This window comes from Apodemus sylvaticus, chromosome 13, assembly GCF_947179515.1.
Source record: "Apodemus sylvaticus chromosome 13, mApoSyl1.1, whole genome shotgun sequence".
Taxonomy (NCBI): domain Eukaryota; kingdom Metazoa; phylum Chordata; class Mammalia; order Rodentia; family Muridae; genus Apodemus; species Apodemus sylvaticus.
Genome location: NC_067484.1, coordinates 51,833,478 through 51,854,645, shown reverse-complemented (window position 1 = coordinate 51,854,645; position 21,168 = coordinate 51,833,478). Strand labels below are relative to the sequence as shown.

General features: G+C 42.6%; 1 protein-coding gene across 1 annotated transcript in view; it reads right to left on the bottom strand.

Annotated features, from left to right (window-relative positions):
- Ccdc112 (coiled-coil domain containing 112) overlaps positions 1–20,882 on the bottom strand; it is a 33,751-nt gene extending 12,869 nt beyond the window's left edge. The window contains exons 1-3 of the mRNA XM_052201340.1: positions 20,664–20,882; positions 9,756–9,877; positions 3,635–3,756 (exon numbers count right to left, since the gene is read on the bottom strand). Coding sequence (XP_052057300.1) covers positions 3,635–3,756; positions 9,756–9,877; positions 20,664–20,780 — 361 coding nt within the window. The 5' untranslated portion in view covers positions 20,781–20,882. The remainder of the gene's footprint in view (positions 1–3,634; positions 3,757–9,755; positions 9,878–20,663) is intronic.
- Positions 20,883–21,168: the final 286 nt, after the last annotated feature.

Here is a 21,168-nt window from a genome sequence, read left to right as displayed (position 1 = left end):
AATCGATTGGCTCACATTTCTCGGGCTCTCCATGCTAAGAAATGATTGGTTTATGATTCGTGGGCTCTGTCGTAAACTTATAAAAGCTTACGACACAATTCGGCACTCGGGGTCCATAGTCCTCTAACCCTGCGTGGTGCACGGCTATGCAACCCAGAATTCTGGAATAAAGAAATTCTCATGCTATTGCATCGAGACCGTTTCTCGCAAGTGATTTGGGTGTCGACTTCCGGGGCGTGGGGTGCTGGGGTACCCTCAGTTTTGGGTACCCCAGCACCCAATATTTGAAAGGAGCATTGGTTCCACTTTCCGGTAAACCTGTGACATAGAGAGAATGTACCTTTCTTACTTCCTGTGGACAATGAGTTATTGACTTTTGTTTTAAAAACATGATGAGTAACTGATGATTAAAACATTGTACTCTTTTTTTGTTGTTTGTTTTTTGTTTTTTTCAAGACAAGGTTTCTCTGTGTAGTCCTGGATGTCCTGGAACTCACTCTGTAGACCAGGTTAGCCTTGAACTCAGAAATCCGCCTGCCTCTGCCTCCCAAGTACTGGTATTAAAAGCAAGCACCACCACTGCCCAGCTCATATTGTACTCTTTAAAACTATCTTTCTTTTTAATGTGTTACAATTTCTGGAAACAGAAATTGCTTTTAACTTATTTTGTAAATATTAACTATGTAACCAACAATAATTCTATGTAGTGTGTGTGGGGGGGGCACATGTATGGCGTATGTAATTTCCTTTGTATGGATATATGCGTGGAGGCCAGAGACCAATGTCAGACATATCACTTTATAGTTCTCTAATTTACTAACTTTTTAATAAGAGGGCATACCTCTATCTTCTTTTCAAAAGTGTATTACATTTATTATGCATGTGTTACATGTCACAGTACATGTATAGAGGTCAAAGGACAACTTTTGGGAGTTGGTTCTCTCCTTCCACCATGTGGGTCCCAGATATCAAACTCCAGTCATGAGGCAAGCCTGCCAATCCATCTTGTTGGGACCTCCACTGTCATTTATTTCTTATTTCTTGAGGCAAAGTCTCTCACTGAACCTGGAGCGCATCAATCCAGCCATCTTGGCTCAGCAGTGAGTTCTGGGAATCCCCCTGTCTCTACTCGACAGCACTAAAGACACATACACACCATCACACTGGATGCTTACATGCCTACCAAAGATCTTAACTTGGGATGTCAGGCTTTCTCGATCCATGACTAGCATTGACTCTACAAGACTGACAAATTCCTCATGTCCCCAAGCACATGCTCTTTGACAGGCATGTGTGGCACTTACTGGTTTCTATGCCTCAGGTTGCCAAGAATATCCAGAGAACCACCCAGAAGTAAAATGGTAGGTCAAGAATGAAAAGTTTAAGAACAAAATAATGACCTGGGTGGTGGGCAAGGGTGGAAACCAGTGAAGGAGTGAAATGAATAATTAGAAAGTGGCTTTTGCTTTTTTCCCCACAGCTTATCAACAGTTAAGTCATTATCTTATGCAATCTTATTTGTCATTTGGAAGTGAAATACTCACCATACAGCCAAACCTCTCAGAGTCAATAAAAATGCATTTATCAAAAACCAAGGTCTGGTCCCAGAGGTAAGGAACAATTATTTACTTCTGTAGAACTGGGATCCAGGAAGAAAAGTGTGTCTCTTTGCATAGAGATTGTGGTGGTTTGAATGAGAATGTCACTCCATAGGGAGTGGCACTATTTGAAGTGTGGCCTTGTTGGTGTGGGTGTGGCTTTGTTGGAGGAAGTATGTTACTTGGGGAGGGCTTTGAGGTTTCAGATGTTCCTGCTGCCTTTAGATCTGGTCATAGAACTCTCAGCTACTTCCTGACCACCATGTCTGCCTGCATGGCCATGCTTCCCACCATGATGACAATGGACTAAACTAGCTAGTTTAGCTAGCTATGTTAAGCTAGCCCCCAATTAAAAGTTTTCCTTTATAGGAGTTGTTGTGGTCATAGTGTCTCTTCGCAGCAATAGAAGCCCTAAGACAGAGGCCATGTGCTCCCTCCTATTTAAAATAGGTACACAGTGTTACGAATGAGCAGCAAAACCGAAGAACAGAAAACAATTTAAAACATAAATAAATAGGGCTGGTGAGATGGCTCAGTGGCAAGAGTACTGACTGCTCTTCTGAAGGTCCTTAGTTCAAATTCCAGCAACCACATGGTGGCTCACAACCATCTGTAATGAGATCTGACGCCCCCTTCTGGGGTGTCTGAAGACAGCTACAGTGTACTTACATGTAATAAATAAGTAAATAAATTTTTAATAAATAAAGTTGCATTGAAAAAAGAGAAAAGTGAGTTGGACACGGTAATATGTGCCCATAATTCCAGCATCTGGAAAGTGGGTAGGGAACTCAAGAGTCTGAGTCAGCCCTGGCAATATAAAGAGTTCAAAGTCAGTCTGGGCCACAGGAGACCTTGTCTGAAAGGAACAAAAGAAAGGGTAAAACAAGTCACCCCAAAATAAACAAAACTGGATCCTTTGTTTAAGGATATAAGCAAGAGATAGATTACCCTGCCGGTATCTGCAAAAGCAAAAGTAGCAGGAGCTACAACATCACGATCTAGAAATTCAAGAACGGAGACTTGATAGGTGGTGTTTCTATTACAGCCTATTCTCAGTTCATAAGAAGAGGGATACTGAGTCTCACTACTACATAACAAAAGATGACTTTAAAAAATGGCATGATCTGGGACTGGAGAGATGGCTCAGCAGTTAAGAGCACTGACTGCTCTTCCAGAGGTCCTGAGTTCAATTCCCAGCAACCACATGGTGGCTCACAACCATCTGTAATGGGATCCTATGCCCTCTTCTGGTGTGTCTGAAGACAGTGACAGTGTACTCATTTAGATAAAATAAATAAGTCTTTTAAAAAATGGTATGATCTTATATTTAGAGAGGGAAATTACTAGAAAATGCATTTAACTGTATCTTTTAACTAAGTATCATAAGCAGTTTAATCTTTCCTAGCAAATCAGTATGTTGTAAAGCTTACTAATAGCCATTTGTTCCTGTATAAAGTAGGTTTCATACGGATTTTTGCAACATACAGAATCTAGCTCTGCAAGGTATTCTCACACCCTCTGACAAGGATTAATCTACATAACAAACAACAGAACATAGTCACTGAATAACTTGTAAGGCACTTTCTTGTGTTTCATCTCAGCATCAGATGCACAGGAATTGTAGACTTTAGAACTCAGGCTTTGCTGTAACCCGTATCGCAGCTTTGTACAGAGAGGGAGGCTCTGACTCTGCCGACATTTACAGGGTCTAGCACTCAGTCAACAATGCCAGAGGATGCACTAGGATCAGATAGCACAGGAAACAAGTTTTTAATTTTTAAAATATTAATGTCATTTGCTGATTATCAACCCCAATTCGTCTTCCCTATTAATATGGAAGAAATAGACTTAGAAAACAATTCATCAGAATACTAAACAGCAACCTGAAAATAAAATAAACGCGTCCATAAGAGCCAGACTTGCCAACAGCTCTACCACCACAGAGCTACAGCCCAGTCTATGTACAAGGACAGCACAGAGCAGCGCAGCCCTTCAGAGCCCGCAGCGGCCCATCTGCTACCGTGAACCCGACTCACTTTCTGTCTTCCTGCTGTGGATCAGTTTGTGTTCGAGTTCCTCCAGCACACTGTACTCAGTTCTGAAGTCGCCTCTTGGGTTGTAGAAATGACTGTGTTTATCTTTTTCTATGACGATAACTCTTTAGGAAACGAAACAAATGGTATAAATATGACTTAAGTATATTTTAATCTTTTAACATATGAATATATTTAAAATAACTAGTACTTTATGTTCAATTCATTTTAAAACTAAGAGTTGATTACTTAGACTAATAAGGTCAAGGAATCAAAATAGTAGCTAAAGCAGAGTAACTAGCTAAGTCTAAGTTTAACCAACTGGAACTTGAACTGTTACATTTTTCCTTTGAGAATACAGAAGCCTTTAGCTGTGAGGTTCTAAATGTTACAGTCCTCAAGTAAACAAAAGAAAAGAATATATATTATCAAGGAGGTTTTTTTTTTAACTTGGCAAAAAAAAAAAAAACAATTTTTCTCAATGTTTGTTTTTCTCCTCCCACCCGTTAAATATGAATATTTACTCTCTTTCTTTTTTTTATATAAAATCAGCTGATTTTTTAAAAGATTTATTTATCTATTATATGCCAGCACACTGTAGTTGTCTTCAGACACAGCTCAGGCACTTGCTTGGAAAGTCCACATGCCCCACGGCTCCATGGGTAGTTGGGGCACTAATGGGATTCGTCTTGAGCCCAGGCAGACTTTGGTGCCTAAGGAGTCCCACATTTTGTGCGGCGTCAGCAGAAGCTGTGGCCTGAGGCTCAGGAGCAGACCTGGCTCTCGGTAAAGGCCACAGGCACACAGCAAGAGGCCCAAGCTGATGCAGGATGGTACTTGACCCTCAGAAGAAGACCTGAGATAGAACCACCAGCCTTAAATACCAGGCCCACAGAGGGAAACACTGCAACCCTTCTGTGACTTAGTTTCTCTGCACTGAACACTGCAAAGGCCACCTTCACATCTCTTCCACAGATCGCTGTTCCTATAGTAATGGCAAATCCTGATAAAATACAAACATCCTGATAAAAACTTTCAAAGCATTCAAAAGAATGAGCACTCTCAAACAACTCAGAGAAGACATGATTGTGTTTCAAAAGGGCAAAAACAACTGAACATCACCCTAAGACAGGAAAATGGGAGTTCAACAAAGACTGGCTGAGGAAAATACAAACTGACATGATGCTGGGATCAAAAGCTCAGTAACCCAAATCAAAAGCTCCCTGGAAGGCCTAGCAGGTGAACTGACTGTTAAGGAAACTGGGACTGGCCGGGCATGGTGGCACACACCTGTGATCCCAGCACTTGGGAGGTAGAGGCAGGCGGATTTCGAGTTTGAGGCCAGTCTGGTCTACAGAGTGAGTTCCAGGACAGCCAGGGCTACACAGAGAAACCCTGTCTCAGAAAAAACAAACAAACAAAAAAAAAAAACAAAGAGAGAGAGAGAGAGAGAGAGAGAGAGAGAGAGAGAGAGAGAGAGAGAGAGAGAGAGAAGGAAAGAAAACTGGGACTAGAAGACAGCATAGAGAAACTGGATCACTCAGGGAAGGTGAGCATGAGTTCTTAGCTCCTGCTCCAGGTCCACACCTTGCTTGCTGCCACGTTCTTCGCCATGACAATCATGGGCTCTAACCCTCAGAAACTGTAAGTCACCTTGGTCGTGCTGTCTTATTACAGCAATAGAAAAGTAATCAGGACAGTGTGCTGGCTAGTTACACAAACTAATCATCAGACAGGAGGGAGTCTCAACTGAGCAAGTGTAGGTTATTTACTTACTGACCGATGTGAGAGGACCCAGTCCATTGTAGATGGGGCTAGCCCTGGGCTGGAGGTTCTGTGTTCTATAAGAAAACAGGCTGAGCAAATCACAGGGAGCAAGCCAATATGCAGTACACCTCCATGGCCTCTTCATCAGCTCCTGCCTTCAGGTTCTAGCTGTTTGAGTTCCTGTCCTGGCTTCCTTTGACAAACAATGATGTAGAAATATAATTCAAATAAACACTTTCCTCCTGGTTGCTTCTGGTGATAGTGTTTCATCACAGCAAAAGTAACCCTAATTTGGACAGACAACTTGATACTGGGAGAGAAAAATTCTTCAGTAATGTTTCTCAGTTATGAAACCTGTTAATCTACAATAAAAAATGGCCTGGCAAGATAATGACCGCTGATAAAATAGTAGGATCAATTTATAGGAGTAATCAACTACTTTCTGACTGCTTTTAAAGCCCTCTCCAGAAGACAGGTCTCCTGCCTGGTACTGTTAACTAGATCCAAACTCATGACTGGCTACAACATATGCCCTATAGGAGAACCTAATGCTATTATCCAGCTAAATGGACACAGTGTTAAAGTGTCCCTGCCAAGTGCTTATCTTCATACACACAGGTCAGCATGTCTGCCTGCTCTATCCCAGAAGCTTTTGTGCAAGAGGCAGAGACTGATACAGAGACCCACAAGTGACCAACATGCAGAGGTGAAGAAACAGTAGAGTGTTCAGATACAAACGAGACATTAGTTTAACAACCCTTTTCCCCAAAGCTCAGGGCTCACTGAGCAAGACATGGGGGAAGAGCATAGGACCTGGAGGTAGAAGATGTCTTCACTGAAACATGATTTGCTGGGCACACATGGATGTTGCACACGTGAACTCACAGAAGCCCTAACTGCTTATACAAGACTTACATAAGACCAAGCCAACCAAAACCCCAGCACGTCATGAGTTCTCTCGCTGAGAAGCTATTGGTACCTAGTGGTCCCTGGAGGAGAGACTAATTATCTTCCAGGATGTAGCTCCTGAAAGGACCGTCAACTGAGGATCCTGGACCCAGGCACAGAGGCAGCAATAAGAACTCAGTGGGTTGTAAAAAGAGGAATGAGAAATCACATGCTGCAGGGAGGGAAGGGGGCGGGGAGACAGGAAGGGAACTAGATGGGAGGGACTAGCCCTACATTAATCATTTGCCCACTTCATAACCTATAAGAAGATACATATCTTTAGAACCCTTACTCCAAAATATTCTTTTTGTTTGTTTGCTTGGTTTTTTGGATTTTGTTTTTTCGAGACAGGGTTTCTCTGTGTAGCCCTGGCTGTCCTGGAACTCACTCTGTAGACCAGGCTGGCCTCGAACTCAGAAATCCGCCTGCCTCTGCCTCCCAGAGTGCTGAGATACTCCAAAATATTCTTAAAGGGCCTACCTCCAACTTGAGATACAAAATATAAATACATTATTATTTTGTTTTCCTTAAAATACACTAATATAAAATGGTAAAAAGTAAAATAAAATAGAGACAATTTCACCTAGAGCTGGTTTATATTAAATAGACTGAATTGCACACCTCCCTCCTGCTTCTTGCTGTTTGTCAGGACACATCAAGTAGGCTTCATCCCAGGGATGCAGAGATGGTTCAATATACGGAAATCCATCAATGCAATCCACTACATAAACAAACTCAGAACAAAACCACATGGTCATTTCATTGGATGCTGAAAAAGCATTTGACAAAATTCAGCATCCTTTCATGCTAAAAGTCTTGGAAAGGACAGGAATTCAAGGCCCATACCTAAACATAGTAAAAGCAATATACAACAAACCGGTAGCCAGCATCAAACTAAATGGAGAGAAACTTGAAGCAATCCCACTAAAATCAGGGACTAGACAAGGCTGCCCCTTCTCTCCTTACCTTTTCAGTATTGTACTTGAGGTACTAGCTAGGGAAATTAAACAACATAAAGGAGGTCAAAGGGATACAAACTGGAAAGGAAGTAGTCAAACTATCACTATTTGCAGATGATATGATAGTCTACTTAAGTGATCCAAAAAACTCCACCAGAGAACTCCTACAGCTGATAAACAACTTCAGCAAAGTGGCAGGTTATAAAATCAACTCAAGCAAATCAGTAGCTTTCCTATACTCAAAGGATAAGCAGGCTGAGAAAGAAATTAGGGAAATGACACCCTTCACAATAGCCACAAACAATATAAAGTACCTTGGTGTGACTATGACCAAACAAGTGAAAGATCTGTATGACAAGAATTTCAAGTCTCTGAAGAAGGAAATGGAAGAAGACCTCAGAAAATGGAAAAATCTGCCATGCTCGTGGATTGGCAGGATTAATATAGTTAAAATGGCCATCTTGCCAAAAAGCAATATACATATTCAACACAATACCCATCAAAATCCCAACTCAGTTCTTTACATAGAGTTAGAAAGAGCAATTCTCAAATTCATCTGCAATAACAAAAAACCCAGGATAGATAAAACTATTCTCAACAATAAAAGAAATTCTGGGGGAATCAGTATCCCAGACCTCAAGCAATACTACAGAGCAATAGTGTTAAAAACTACATAGTATTGGTACAGTGACAGGCAGGCGGATCAATAGAATAGGATTAAAGATCCAGAAAAGAAACCACACACATATGGCCACTTGATCCTCAACAAAGGAGCTGAAAACATCCAGTGGAAAAAAGATAGCCTTTTCAACAAATGGTGCTGGTTCAACTGGAGGTCAGCATGCAGAAGAATGCGAATTGATCCATCCTTATCTCCTTGAACTAAGCTCAACTCCAAGTGGATCAAGGACCTCCACATAAAACCAGACACACTGAAGCTAACAGAAAAGAAACTGGGGAAGAGCCTTGAGGACATTGGTACAGGGGGAAAGTTCCTGAACAGAACACCAATAGCTTATGCTCTAAGATCAAGAATTGACAAATGGGACCTCATAAAACTACAAAGTTTCTGAAAGGCAAAAGACACCATCAGAAGGACAAATTGGCAATCAACAAATTGGGAAATTCTGGGGGAATCTTCACCAACCCTACATCCGACAGAGGGCTAATATACAATATATACAAAGAACTCAAGAAGTTAGACCCCAGGGAACCAAATAACCCCATTAAAAAATGGGGTACATTTCAATGAATAAGTGAAAGGATGTTTGATATGGGCTTATACTTTACAAGGTGACTAATGTCAGTGAAGGGGGATATAGGGATTCTTTGTTGATGTAAACATGGTTTTTTTTTTTTTTTTTACTGTTTTGACAAAGAAGAAAGTTCTGATAAGTTCATTGGATTGTAACATGAATAAATGTTTAAAACGTAAAAAAAAAAGGGGGGGTTACAGAGCTAAACAAAGAATTTTCACCTGAAGAACTTGGATGGCTGAGAAGCATCTTAAAAAATGTTCAACATCATTAGTCATTAGGGAAATGTAAATCAAAACAACCCTGAGATTTCACCTTACACCGGTCAGAATGTCAAAGATTAAAAACTAAGGAGACTGGAGGTATTGGCAAGGATTTGAAGAAAGAGGAACACTCCTCCACTGCTGGTGGAAATGCAAACTGGTACAACCACTCTGGAAATCAGTCTGGTGGTTCCTTAGAAAACTGGGCACATCACTTCCGGAGGACCCTGCTATACCACTCCTGAGCATATACCCAAAGGATTCCCCAGCATGTAATAAGGATACATGCTCCACTATGTTCATAGCAGCCCTATTTATAATAGCCAGAAGCTGGAAAGAACCCAGGTGTCCCTCAACGGAGGAATGGATACAAAAAATGTGGTGTATATACACAATGGAGTACTATTCAGCCATTAGAAACAATGAATTCATGAAATTCTTAGACAAACGGATGGAGCTGGAGAACATCATACTAAGTGAGGTAACCCAGTCTCAAAAGATCAATCATGGTATGCACTCACTGATAAGTGGATATTAGCCTAGAAACTTGGAATACCCAAGACATAATCCACACATCAAATGATGTCCAAGAAGAACTGAAGAGTAGTCCCTTGTTCTGGAAAGGCTCAGTGCAGCAGTATAGGGCAATACTAGAACAGAGAAGTGGGAAGGAGTGGATGGGGAGCAGGGGGAGGGAAGAGGTCTTATGGGACTTCCGGGGAGTGAGGAGCCAGAAAAGGGGAAATCATTTGAAATGTAAATAAAAAATATATCAAACAAAAAAAATGTTGAACATTTCTTTAAAAAAAAAAAAAAAAAAAAGAAGTTTCCTAATACTGTGAGACTGGGGAAGGTGGAGTTGAATCAACTTTATATTGTTCATTATAAAATAGCCATCGATACTATTTGGAGAGAATATTCCTATACTCACTGGTTCTTTAGTTTTTCTGATGTGCGTATGAATTCTGCTTTTTTTGTCCGACTAACTTTCTGTTTCCAGTTTTGAAGCTGAAAAGGACGAATCCCACCTGGAGCACTAAAGCCGCCATCACTCTGTAAAACAACAACAATAAGCATTTGAGATAAAAGTAGCAAGTGATGTCTACAGAAATACAGCATCGGCAGTTTTGGGGGGGTCATCACAGTTTGGGGGGCTGGAGGGCTTGTTCAGTTCCTAGCACCCAGATGACATCTTACAACGAACTGTAACTCCGACTCCAGCTCTGATCCCCTCTTCTGGCCTCTGTGGTGACCACACATGCACATGGTACGAACACACACACTTGAAGGCAAAATATTCATACAGATAAAATAAGAATATACGTTGTAGACAAAAAAATATCTATCTTAAAATGCTAAATTAAACATGAAATGTTGTATTTAGGGATTACTGACAAAAAGGTATACTTTATTCATAAGTCATTTATCATCTCTAGATTGAACAGTTATTTGACAGATACAACATGGAAGCATGATTCTCTACCAGGATGGCCCAGCATCGTGAGGAAAAACAGATTTCAAGAGAAAAGAGCTAAAAAGCAATAAAAAGTACACAAAATGAACAAAAAGCCAGAAAGTGTGCTAAGTAATAATAAGGAACTAAAAGGGCTGAGGCGGAGGAACCTGTGTTCTCTTAGGACACCCCAAGGTGTCTATTTGAGAGGCTCACATCAAAGGAAGAAGAGAGGCAGCCAGAAGCAAAGGTGATTATCAGGTCAAGGGATTAGCTATGCACATTCTGAGGACCAGAAAGACTGGCTATCGGAGAAAGACAACTCCCGGCAGGAGATCTGTAAAGGTGGCTGGGGCAGGTAGCTTTGTACCAGGCACATGGATTTTACTTAAGTACGCCTATATGTTGTTCAGTGTAACAGGGATGATGGGGAGGGGGGGAGTTCTGAAGGGAGCGGGCGTGAGTGAGAGGCTTAGAGCAGGGAGGCCAGAGATGCCTCTTCAGAGAATGGCCTTCAGGCCAGTCATTCTATCACTCCCCCCACAGTGCTTCATTTCTCCAAAGAAATTTAACTTTCCACAACCGTTCAGGAGTGGCAGTCGGTTTCATATCCCATGACTTACTTTAACCTCATTACTATGCAAATTTGCTTTCACTATTAATTAATGGTTAAATTATATGTATAACAAATAATTATTTTAAAATAAAATTCTTTATAATTTATTATCAGTAAATGTTTGATTTGGACAGCCATTCTATAAACCCATATACCCAGTGACACATAATAATTTCGGACCTGGGACTGGAGAGAAGACTTCGCAGTTAAAGTGCACGCTGCTCAGGCAGAGGACCCGAGTTCAGGCCTAGAACCCACCGTGGACGGCTCACCACTGTCTGGAACTCTAGCTGGAGGAGATCCTAGAACCTGGCCTCGGTGGACCCCGACTCTCACGGGCATGAATGCACACCTCCACCCCACACCCACATATACATTCTTAAATAAAATAAAGCTTGTAAAAACCTTCTCAGGTCTGTGGGGTTGATGAGTAGAAAATGCTTAGGAAATCCTGCCATACTTTTTTTTTATGATTTATTTATTTAGTATATGCAAGTACACTGTAACTGTCTTCTGACACTTTTTCTTCTCTCTTCGCCCTGCTCCCCCCCTTTTAAATATTTATTTATTTAAGTACACTGTAGCTGTCTTCAGACACCCCAGAATAGGGCATCAGATCTCATTACTGATGGCTGTGAGCCACCATTTGGTTGCTGAGATTTGAACTCAGGACCTTCGGAAGAGCAGTCGGTGCTCTTAACAGCTGAGCCACCTCTCCAGCTCCATACTTAGTTCTTAAATAGAATGTGTTGGCTGGGATTTTCGTTTGTTTTGTTTTTTGACATGTTAAGTTGATATCATTATGGCGATGAGGCTGGAGGACCCATGAAGTCAGTAGAGTACAGGCCAGGGATGAGACATTTTCACTTTCTTGTTTTAACATTTGAATTATCTTCTTATTGTTGACTTGGAATCATTGTTTATACATTCTGAATATAAATCCCTTATTTTATTTTATATTCATATATCACTAATAGTTTCCCCCTACTCTGATCATCTTTGTAGCAGAATTTCCCCCTAATTAATTGATTGGATAATAAAGATGATAAATCGCCAATCACTGGTCGAGGAGGAGGCAGGCCTTTCCATCCAAGAGAGGAAGAGAGACGCAGGAGGGATGAACGTCCCTTGGGTACTGTGAGGCCAGAGCAAGAGGAACAACGTGTAGACCAGGAGCTGTTAGATCTGGTGGCACATTCCACCACCATAAGATCTGCAACATAGAATAGTTGATGAGTTTAGGACAATAGATTCCACACCTAGTGGTTGTGTCACCTGTTGATTTTTTCTCCCCGAGACAGGGTTTTTCTGTATAGCCCTGGCTGTCCTGGAACTCATCTGTAGACCAGGCTGGCCTCGAACTCAGAAATCCACCTACCTCTGCCTCCCAAGCACCTGTCGATTCTAAACTAAGATCAGCTGGTGTTTTCCATCTGCGGCGAATCAGGTGGGCCAGGGGAAAGAACACAGCAGGGTGGAGTTCGACCAGGCCTTGGGACAGGAAGGTTGGGCAAGGATAAGGCTCCAGGGGAGAGGTAACCGAAGAGGAAGGTGGACTCATGAAAGCACGTGGACTCATGAAAGCACTGCAGGACGGAGAGTGAGCTCTGAGCTCTGGAGAGGCAGATCCCGTGTTTGGGTGTTTGTGGCAGAGGCGTTGGCTAGGGGAAACACGAGGTCTTGGTCTCCGGCTATGTGCCAGGCTGGCAACAGATGGAGACTGTTGCCGACGTGTAGCCAGCATTAGTGTGGATTATTTTTTAATAATTACATGCTGCAATCATTCACTTCCTTGATAATGCCAACTATTAAAAACATTTCCAGGTATTAGTAAACTATTTTCGTGGTAACTGCTTCATTTTACATTCCGTCATCAATATGTGAATGATTCTAATTTCTCTGTATCCTTGCCAACACATTATTATTTGTCCTTTTCATTACAGCCATCTTAATGGTTATAAAGTGGTATCTCACAATATTTTTTATTTGGTGTGCTGGGGATCAAACTCAAACAAACACTCTATCAAGTTACATACACAGCTCCTCTCAGAGTGGTTTAGATTAGTTCATCATGAGCAATGATGATAGATATCTTTCATGTATTCTTTGGTTAGCCTTAAGTCAGTACCATGTTTGGTTATAGTTATAGTGGCTTTGAAGCAATTTGAAATTAAGAATTATGAGCAATTCGATATTCTTTTTTAAAAAACATTTTTTTTTTTTTACTATTTTAGGTATCTTGCTTTGTTTAGGGTGTGTGTGCGTGAGGGGGTGGGGTGAGGGATGTGAGACGTGTCCCTCCCTGAATGTGTTCAGAGGCCAGGTCCTGCTCTATCAATGGCCACCTTCCTTCCTTGAGGCTGGCTCTCTTACTGCTCTCACCATGCCTGGATCTAGGCTGGTGGCTAGGAAGCCCCAGCAACTCTGTCTATGCCCTTGTACTGGCTAGTTTCATGTGTCAACTTGACACAGGCTGGAGTTATCAAAGAGAAAGGAGTTTCATTTGGGGAAGTGCCTCCATGAGATCCAGCTGTTGGGCATTTTCTCAATTAGTGATCAAGTGGGGAGGGCCCATTGTGGGTGGTACCACCTTTGGGCTGGTGCTCTTGGGTTCTATAAGAGAGCAGGCTGAGCAAACCAGGGGAAGCAAGCCAGTAAGAAACATCCCTCCATGGCCTCTGCATCAGCTCCTGCTTCCTGACCTGCTCGAGTTCTAGTCCTGACTTCCTTTAGTGATGAACTGCAGTGTGGAAGTGTAAGCTCAATAAACCCTTTCCTCCCCAACTTGCTTTTTGGCCATTATGTTTGTGCAGGAATAGAAACCCTAAGACAAATTGGTACCAGCGTAGTGGGGTATTCCTGTGACAACCTGACCATGTTTTGGGGAGGACTGTGGAATGACTTTGGAACTTTGAGCTAGAAAAGCCATTAGAATATTAAGAGCTCAGTGGAAAGTTCTGTAGGAGCTTGGAAGACAATGTTAAGAACAGTGCAAAAGATGGAGGCCTGGCTTGTAAAATTTCAGAGGGAAGATTAAAGACTCTTACAGTGGCCATGTTTTGATTGAGAAGATTCTGTGGTTTTGGTTAGCGGGGGCTGAAGAATCAGCTGTGAGTGACAAGATACCAGAACCACTAAAGCAAACCTTTGTGTTACTGGGACTATTGATGCCGGTTAGCTGGAGCTAAGAAATTAGCAGTGATTAAGAAGAGACCAGCATCACTGAGATGAAATCTTCTTGGAAGTATTTTCTGAGAGCACAGAGAGTGTGTTCTAGAGATAGCCACAGTTGTGTTTTATGCTGTGGCCAGACTTGGTACTGTGTAAGAGTCACCCAGATGGTACTGGTTTTGAAGGCATGAAGGGGTCATGAAGAGCAGCTGAGGCTCTTGGCACAGTGAGAGGCCATAGAGGCCATTGGTGAAGATGCAGCCTCAGTTGCAATTGATGGCCATGGAGCCACTGGGTTTAACATTTGGCCCTCTGGCTTTAAGTCTGGCTTTGGTCCTATCCCTCACTTTATTCTCCCATTATTCCCTCTCGGAATGCCTATTCTGTGTCACTGTGGGTTTAAAGTAACTTTATATTTTATTCAATAAGCCCAAAGTCTCGATGGAGTTCAACTTTTGGACTGTACTGGAACTTGTGAGCTGTTTCAAATGCATTTTGCATTGTAAGGTGGCATGAGTTTTGAAGGCTAGGAGTGGACTGTTACAGTTGGAATCTCCAACAGGCTCATGTTTTGAATGCTTGTTCACTAGCTGGTGATTCTATTTTGAGAACCTGTGGAGCCTTCAGGAGGTGGAAACTGTGGAAGTGGGTCACTAGGGCAGGTATTTGAAGATTATAGTCCAGCTTCTGACTCACACACTGCTTCTGGATCTTCTACAATGATAATGGTTTCCATCATATTTTCAAAGTCACGAACTAAGCCCTCGATAGTGTTTATTGTCTTCATCATCTTCTGTGTTTCCAGACAGCATAATCTACATGAACCTACATTCTTTTTCTTCCAGCTAAACCTGGGGTGGGGTGGGCCTCTCTGGTGGTGTTTCTATTTTTTGCACTTTTTTCTTTTTTCTTTTTCTTTCTTTTTTTTTCTTTTTCTTTTTTTCTTTTTTCTTCTTTTTTTGGTTTTTCCACACAGGGTTTCTCTGTGTGGTCCTGGCTGTCCTGGAACTCACTCTGTAGACCAGGCTGGCCTCAAACTCAGAAATCCACCTGCCTCTGCCTCCCAAGAGCTGGGATTACAGCTGTGCGCCAGCACGCCCAGACTAAAGATTTACTCCCCAGAAGAGGGCATCAGATCTCACTACGGGTAGTTGTGAGCCACCATGTGGTTGCTGGGATTTGAACTCAGAACCTCTAGAACAGTCAGTGCTCTTAACCACTGAGCCATCTCTCCAGTCCTTCTTGCACTTTTTAACCCCCAAAATTTGATTTAATACAAGAGAAAGAGAAAGATAGATCTTTCTCACATTTTTTATTTCTTTAGATATGATTCCCTTCCCTTCAGTTTTTTAGCATATTTCAATAGATGAGTAGATGATTGAGGCTGTGCCTGGTGGTTCATCTGTAGACCCATCTGCCCTGGAGGTCAAAGCAGGCGATCCTTGAACTCTTGAGTTTTAGATTAGCTTGGGCAACACAGGACGTACCCATCTCAAGGTAAACTAACAAAACACTACCATAATTAGTATAAATCTGCCTAGCACACCCAATGTCTAGTACCTCTTCATTGTTTACTCCTTCCTAAGTGTGAACTGTACTTTTCTCTGTGTAGCCCTGGATGTCCTGGAACTCACTCTGTAGACCAGGCTGGCCTCAAACTCAGAAATCTTCCTGCCTCTGCCTCCCAAATACTGGGATTAAAGGCGTGCGCCACCACTGCCCGGCATTTTTGTAAAGTCTAGCATTGCCTCATGTGTCACTATAGCCTCAGCTAGATTAGCTGTTGGCTAACAGTCACCAAACTCTGATGAACACTTTGACCCAATGCATCCCTTGGTCCTTTTGGGAAGGGAAGGACATCGGTGTGCTGCGGCAGCACATACAGAACACAGGCCAGCAGCTTCTGCTCCATGATCTCATCAGCACAGAACTCCAGTCAGAAAAAGATGAAGACCTCGAGGGCCTTTCTCCCTGCTTCCTCTTACCATGTAACAAACTATCCAGAAATTAATCTACTTAGTGACTGAAATATAACAGTTCTGCAAATCAGGCCTAAGGTCCAGGTGTGAACCTAGAGAACATTACACTAAGCATACCACAGCAAACACAGACAGACAAATACCACATGCTCTTCTTATACGGAAAGTCTTTAACAAAAGCTGGTTTTATAGAAAAAGACAAGAGAATGATGGTCTCCAGAGACTGGAGAGGAGAGAAGAAGGAAGTGAGTCGTTGCTGGTCCCCTGCATGTGGGCAGCACCACAGTCTGGGCTGGTGTCTGGGATGAAGAAGAGGCAAAGAGCCAAGTCCCAGCATCCATTTTTCTTGCTTCCTGACCGACCACCAGCTGCCTTCCACTCCCAATAGTGTATTTTCCTCTCCACAATATCCCCTCAAACCATGAGCCCCAAATCATCAACTTGTCAGGGATTTTGTCACACCAATGACAGATTCATAATATAGGAAGTTGTGGTTTTTTTAAAGAATTATTTGTTTGTTTTATATGAGTACACTGTAGCTGTCTTCAGACATACCAGTAGAGGCCATCATGGTTGAGAGCCACCATGTGGTTGCTGGCACTTGAACTCAGGACCTCTAGAAGAGCAATCAGTGCTCTTAACCGTTGATCCATCTCTCCAGCCTGTATAGGAAGTTTTGAGTTATGTATAGTAAGCTGACCCTAGCCAATAAAACCATGTATCAAATGGAAAGATAAGTTTCCAAATGTCTGACTACAAAAAAAAAAAAAGGAGAACAGATACAATTAGCTTTTATTTAGCAATTCTATGCTATGTACATTTATGAAAGTATCCCATTGAACCACATAACAATTGTTATATACATTTTCAGTGTCCCATTGAGCCGCATAAGTATATAATTTGTTCACTAAAATATTAATTAAAGGTATTGGAGAGGCTTTGTTCATTCTAGAGTCTTCCAGGGAGAATTCATGCCCTTACCATTTTCCAACTTTGAGAGGCTGCCCTCATTCCTCAGCTCTGACTGCTTCCTCACATAACTGCAGTCTCTAGCTTCTGTCAGTGTTTCTTACTAACTCTGGTTTCTCTGCCTATGCCTAAGACCTTTGGGGTCACAGTGGATCTACCTAGATAATTCAGGATCACCTACTCACTTTTAGTATCTGCCATATCTGCCAATTCTTTTATGATATAAAGTTATAGGCATACATACGTGTGTTTGTTCAGCGTTACAGTTCCACACTGTTGTTCATCACCAAAGGAATTTAGGACAGGAATTCAAATACACCAGGAACCTGGAGGCAGACGCTGATGCAGAGACCATGAAGGGGCGCTGCTTGGTGGCTTGCTCAATCTGCTTTTTTTTTTTTTAATTATTATTATCATTATTATTATTATTTGGTTTTTTGGTTTTTTGGATGTGGTTTTTTTCAAGACAGGGTTTGTCTGTATAGCTCTGGCTGTCCTGGAACTCACTCTGTAGACCAGGCTGGCCTCAAACTCAGAAATACGCCTGCTTCTGCCTCCCAGAGTGCTGGGATTACAGGCATGCACCACCATTGCCCGGCTCAGTCTGCTTTCTTAATAGAACCCAGGACCACCAGCACAAGGATGGCACAACTCACAATAGTCTGGGCCCTACCCCACTGATCCGTCAATCAAGAAAATACCCCACAGCTGGATCTCATAAAGGCATTTCTAAGCTTCTTTCCTCCCTGATGACTCTAGCTTGTGTCACGTTGATAAAAAAAAAAAAAAAAAAAAAAAAAAAAACCCAAAAAAAACCAGCCAGGACAAAGGACAACTGCCAAAATTCAACTTAGTGAACCAAGGAGTTTTATTGGGGATAGTTACAGAGTACAGGCGAGGGGTGACGTACAGAAGAAATTCCTCAAAGACATCCGCAACACTAAAAGCCCACTCCAGCACGGGTGAGAGCTCACTGTGCAGCACACAGGCAGTTCATCGGGCTGGAGTGACCTCTCCAGGCAGTGTCACTGGTCGTCGTCTTCCAGGTAGCTTGCCTCATCTACCTCTTCTAGGAAGCGGGTCTGGTCTGAAGAGTGTTTCTCAGCAGTCCTTCCCTTCTTATTCTTAAGAAGCTTAGAGAGGAAAGGCTCTAGTGCATTTGGTCAGTTTCAGGGACTTCTTGAGGCTTCTGAGTTGTTTGCTTCCTGCTTCTTAAGGAAGCTTTCTTTAGAACATCTGGAGTCTTTTTTTTTAAGATCTATTTTATGTGTATGGGTATTTTGCTTGTATGTATGTCTGTGCACCATGGATGTGACTGTTATCTGTAAAGGCCAGAAGAGAGCTTTGGATGTCCTGTAATTGGAGGTATAAATGTTTGTGAGTCAGCCTGTGGGTGCTGGAGATCAAACCCAGGTCTTCTTGAAGAACAAGTGCTCTTAACATGTGAGCTATCTTTCCAGCCCATATCTGGAATCGTAAAAGACCATATGAAGACATCAAGAGGACAGTAGAGAAACCTCACAAGAAACTAACCCTCATGGCATCTTTAATTTGGACATCAAACCTCTAGAAAAATGAGGACATTAATTTCTGATGTTTACATCACTCCATCTGTCCCATTTTGTCAAAGGAACTCTGGTAACAGGAACTTAAGATGTTTTGGCAGAGATGTCTAAAATCGTGAAACTATTATGATAAAAATTATATTTTCTCAAGTATTTTCAGGGTTTTTAGAGTTAGTTCACACATCCATTTAATCATCTAACAAATACTGAAGTTCAGTGCTGGAGTACAGTTTTTGTATGTGCAAGTGTGTGTATGTGGCTGGGGAGATACTGGGAAGAGTATGATGGAGAGACAACACTTAAACATGTTCAAAACATCATGCCATAGTACATCAATGATCCTCCTAACTTTTTCACATGTGTACAGTTTATGTGTTGGTACACATACATGCGGAGGTCAGTGGTTGATGTCAGGTATATTCCTTCATTTCTCTCCACCTTATTTTATTAGACAGATTCTCTCACTAACATAGCTCACTGATGTGACCAAGCTGGCTGGCCAGCAAACCCCAGGGATCTGCCTCTAACTCTCCAGCACTAGGATTTCCGGTGCATCCTGTAGTGCCCAGCCTTAAACTTCGGTCCTCAAAGTTATGCAACAAGCACTTCACCAAGTGAGCCCCTAGTTTAACTTAAAAAATAAAACCAGCCTTAATATTAATATTCCTGAGAAATTCTACTTCATTGCTACTGTGATTCTAAGCTATAAGGAAAATACAGTCTCAGTATACTGACATTATTGAGCAAATAATTCTTCAGGGAGGGACTGTCTCCCAGTCTCTACTAGGTGTTAGTAGCACCTTTCAGCAGTAGTAGTTAGTGATTAGTATCCTGCCTTTTGTAACAACCAAAAATGTCTCTAGGGATTGCTAAATGTCATATAGTGAAGCAGACCCACAGGTCATTCTGATCCAATCCCTGAAAAAGCAAATATGACTTTTGCAAATCACTGAAGCAGAATCATGATAGTGTATATACGCCAATAACTGTGTTAGGAAGCTGGTAAGAAAGGTACATCAGGATGTGAAACATGATGATTTAGATGGGGAAGTCATGTTGGCTTTTTAAGTACTGCAGAAAGTTGTCACGAAAAAAGACAATCAACATAATTACACCACTGGAATAAGACCTTTTTTTAAATTTTTGTTCCATTTTGCTTTTGAGAAAAGTTCTTTTTGTACAGCCTATCCTGGCCTCTAACTCTTAACATCACCACCTCTGCCTCTTGAAAGGCCAGGATTAGAGGCACACACCACAGCCCAGTGGTCATGCATTTTTTAAAATACATACTTAAAATATTTTACATAATCTATTTTTAAAATGTATTCTATATCTTCTCTTAATACACTTGGGAGTTATAGAGCTATATAGATACAGAGAGAATAAGGAGAAAAACGAAAGGATAGATAAAAAAATCTTCCCTAGATGTAATTTCCTTAAGTTCACACTAGAAAGAACACTGTATTCCCTTAGAAAAGGAAGATGGAGACTCCTCAGCTCACAGTAGTTTTCCTTCACGTCTGGACTGAACCACAAAATATTAGTTAAGTGCCCACTATCTCAAAGGTACACCGTGTTGGGCACACAACAGGTACAGTCCTTGGCGGAGAAACACAACAATGTCTAAAGCTGCCAAAAATGTCTACCTAACTGGTACTTACATTTTCATGGAGGAAGAAACACAATTTAAAAACATGAATAAAATATGGACTATAGTAACTGCTATAGAAAAAAACCTGAAGCAGAAAAGAAGTCTGACCATCTAAACAAAAGATTTCCATTCCACCATGTGGAGACTGGGGTCCAATCGGCCCCCCTCCCCCATCTTGGGAAACACCTATGGGTCCCTCCTGGTGTCCTAGCACCGATGCAAACAGATCCACTTCTTGGTGCTCAGACTCCGACCCAGCTTGGAGCCCTGGGCCACTGCCGACTTAATACCCAGAGCTCCCATCACTAGCTCCCTTTTTTTTTTTTAAAGAAAGGGAGTCCTCTCAAACTGAGGCCTGACGGAGCCCGGAACAGCTGTGGCTCCGAGCGCCTCCAAATGCAGGCCGGCCCCGGGCAAGGCCGGAGGCGCCGTTACCTGTTGCGGAGTCGGCGCCGCTCCCACGCCGGTCCCTGCAGCCGCGCCCGCCCCCGCCACCGCCCCGGCGACTGCTGTGGCCGCCGCCGCCACCACCACTGTAGTCAGAGCCGCCATGTTTCCTCGCCGAGACTCCCGCGCCCGTACGCGGGATCGGCTCCCGTGGGCGTTCTCCCACGCTCCGCACCCTGTTCCGAACTGCTGGACCACTGGGGCGGAGCCCGGAGCCGACCCCGCCTAGCCCTGAGAGGCGTGGCTTCACGGGGCGTGGCTATGTAGGGACGGGCAGCTTGAGGGCGTGGCTTGCTGGGGCGTGGCTGCTGAGGACTCCGGTGGGAGCGCAAGGGAGGGGGGCAGAGTTAAAGGCGCGGCTTGGAAGCGGCAGGGCCAACCCCGGCCTGTAGGTTTTGGGGGTGAGGGTACTGAACTTTACTGAGATGCAAGGTGGACACGGGGTGGTGTAAAGCAACGCGACTCTGCTCAGTTTTGTATTTTTATGAGCTTT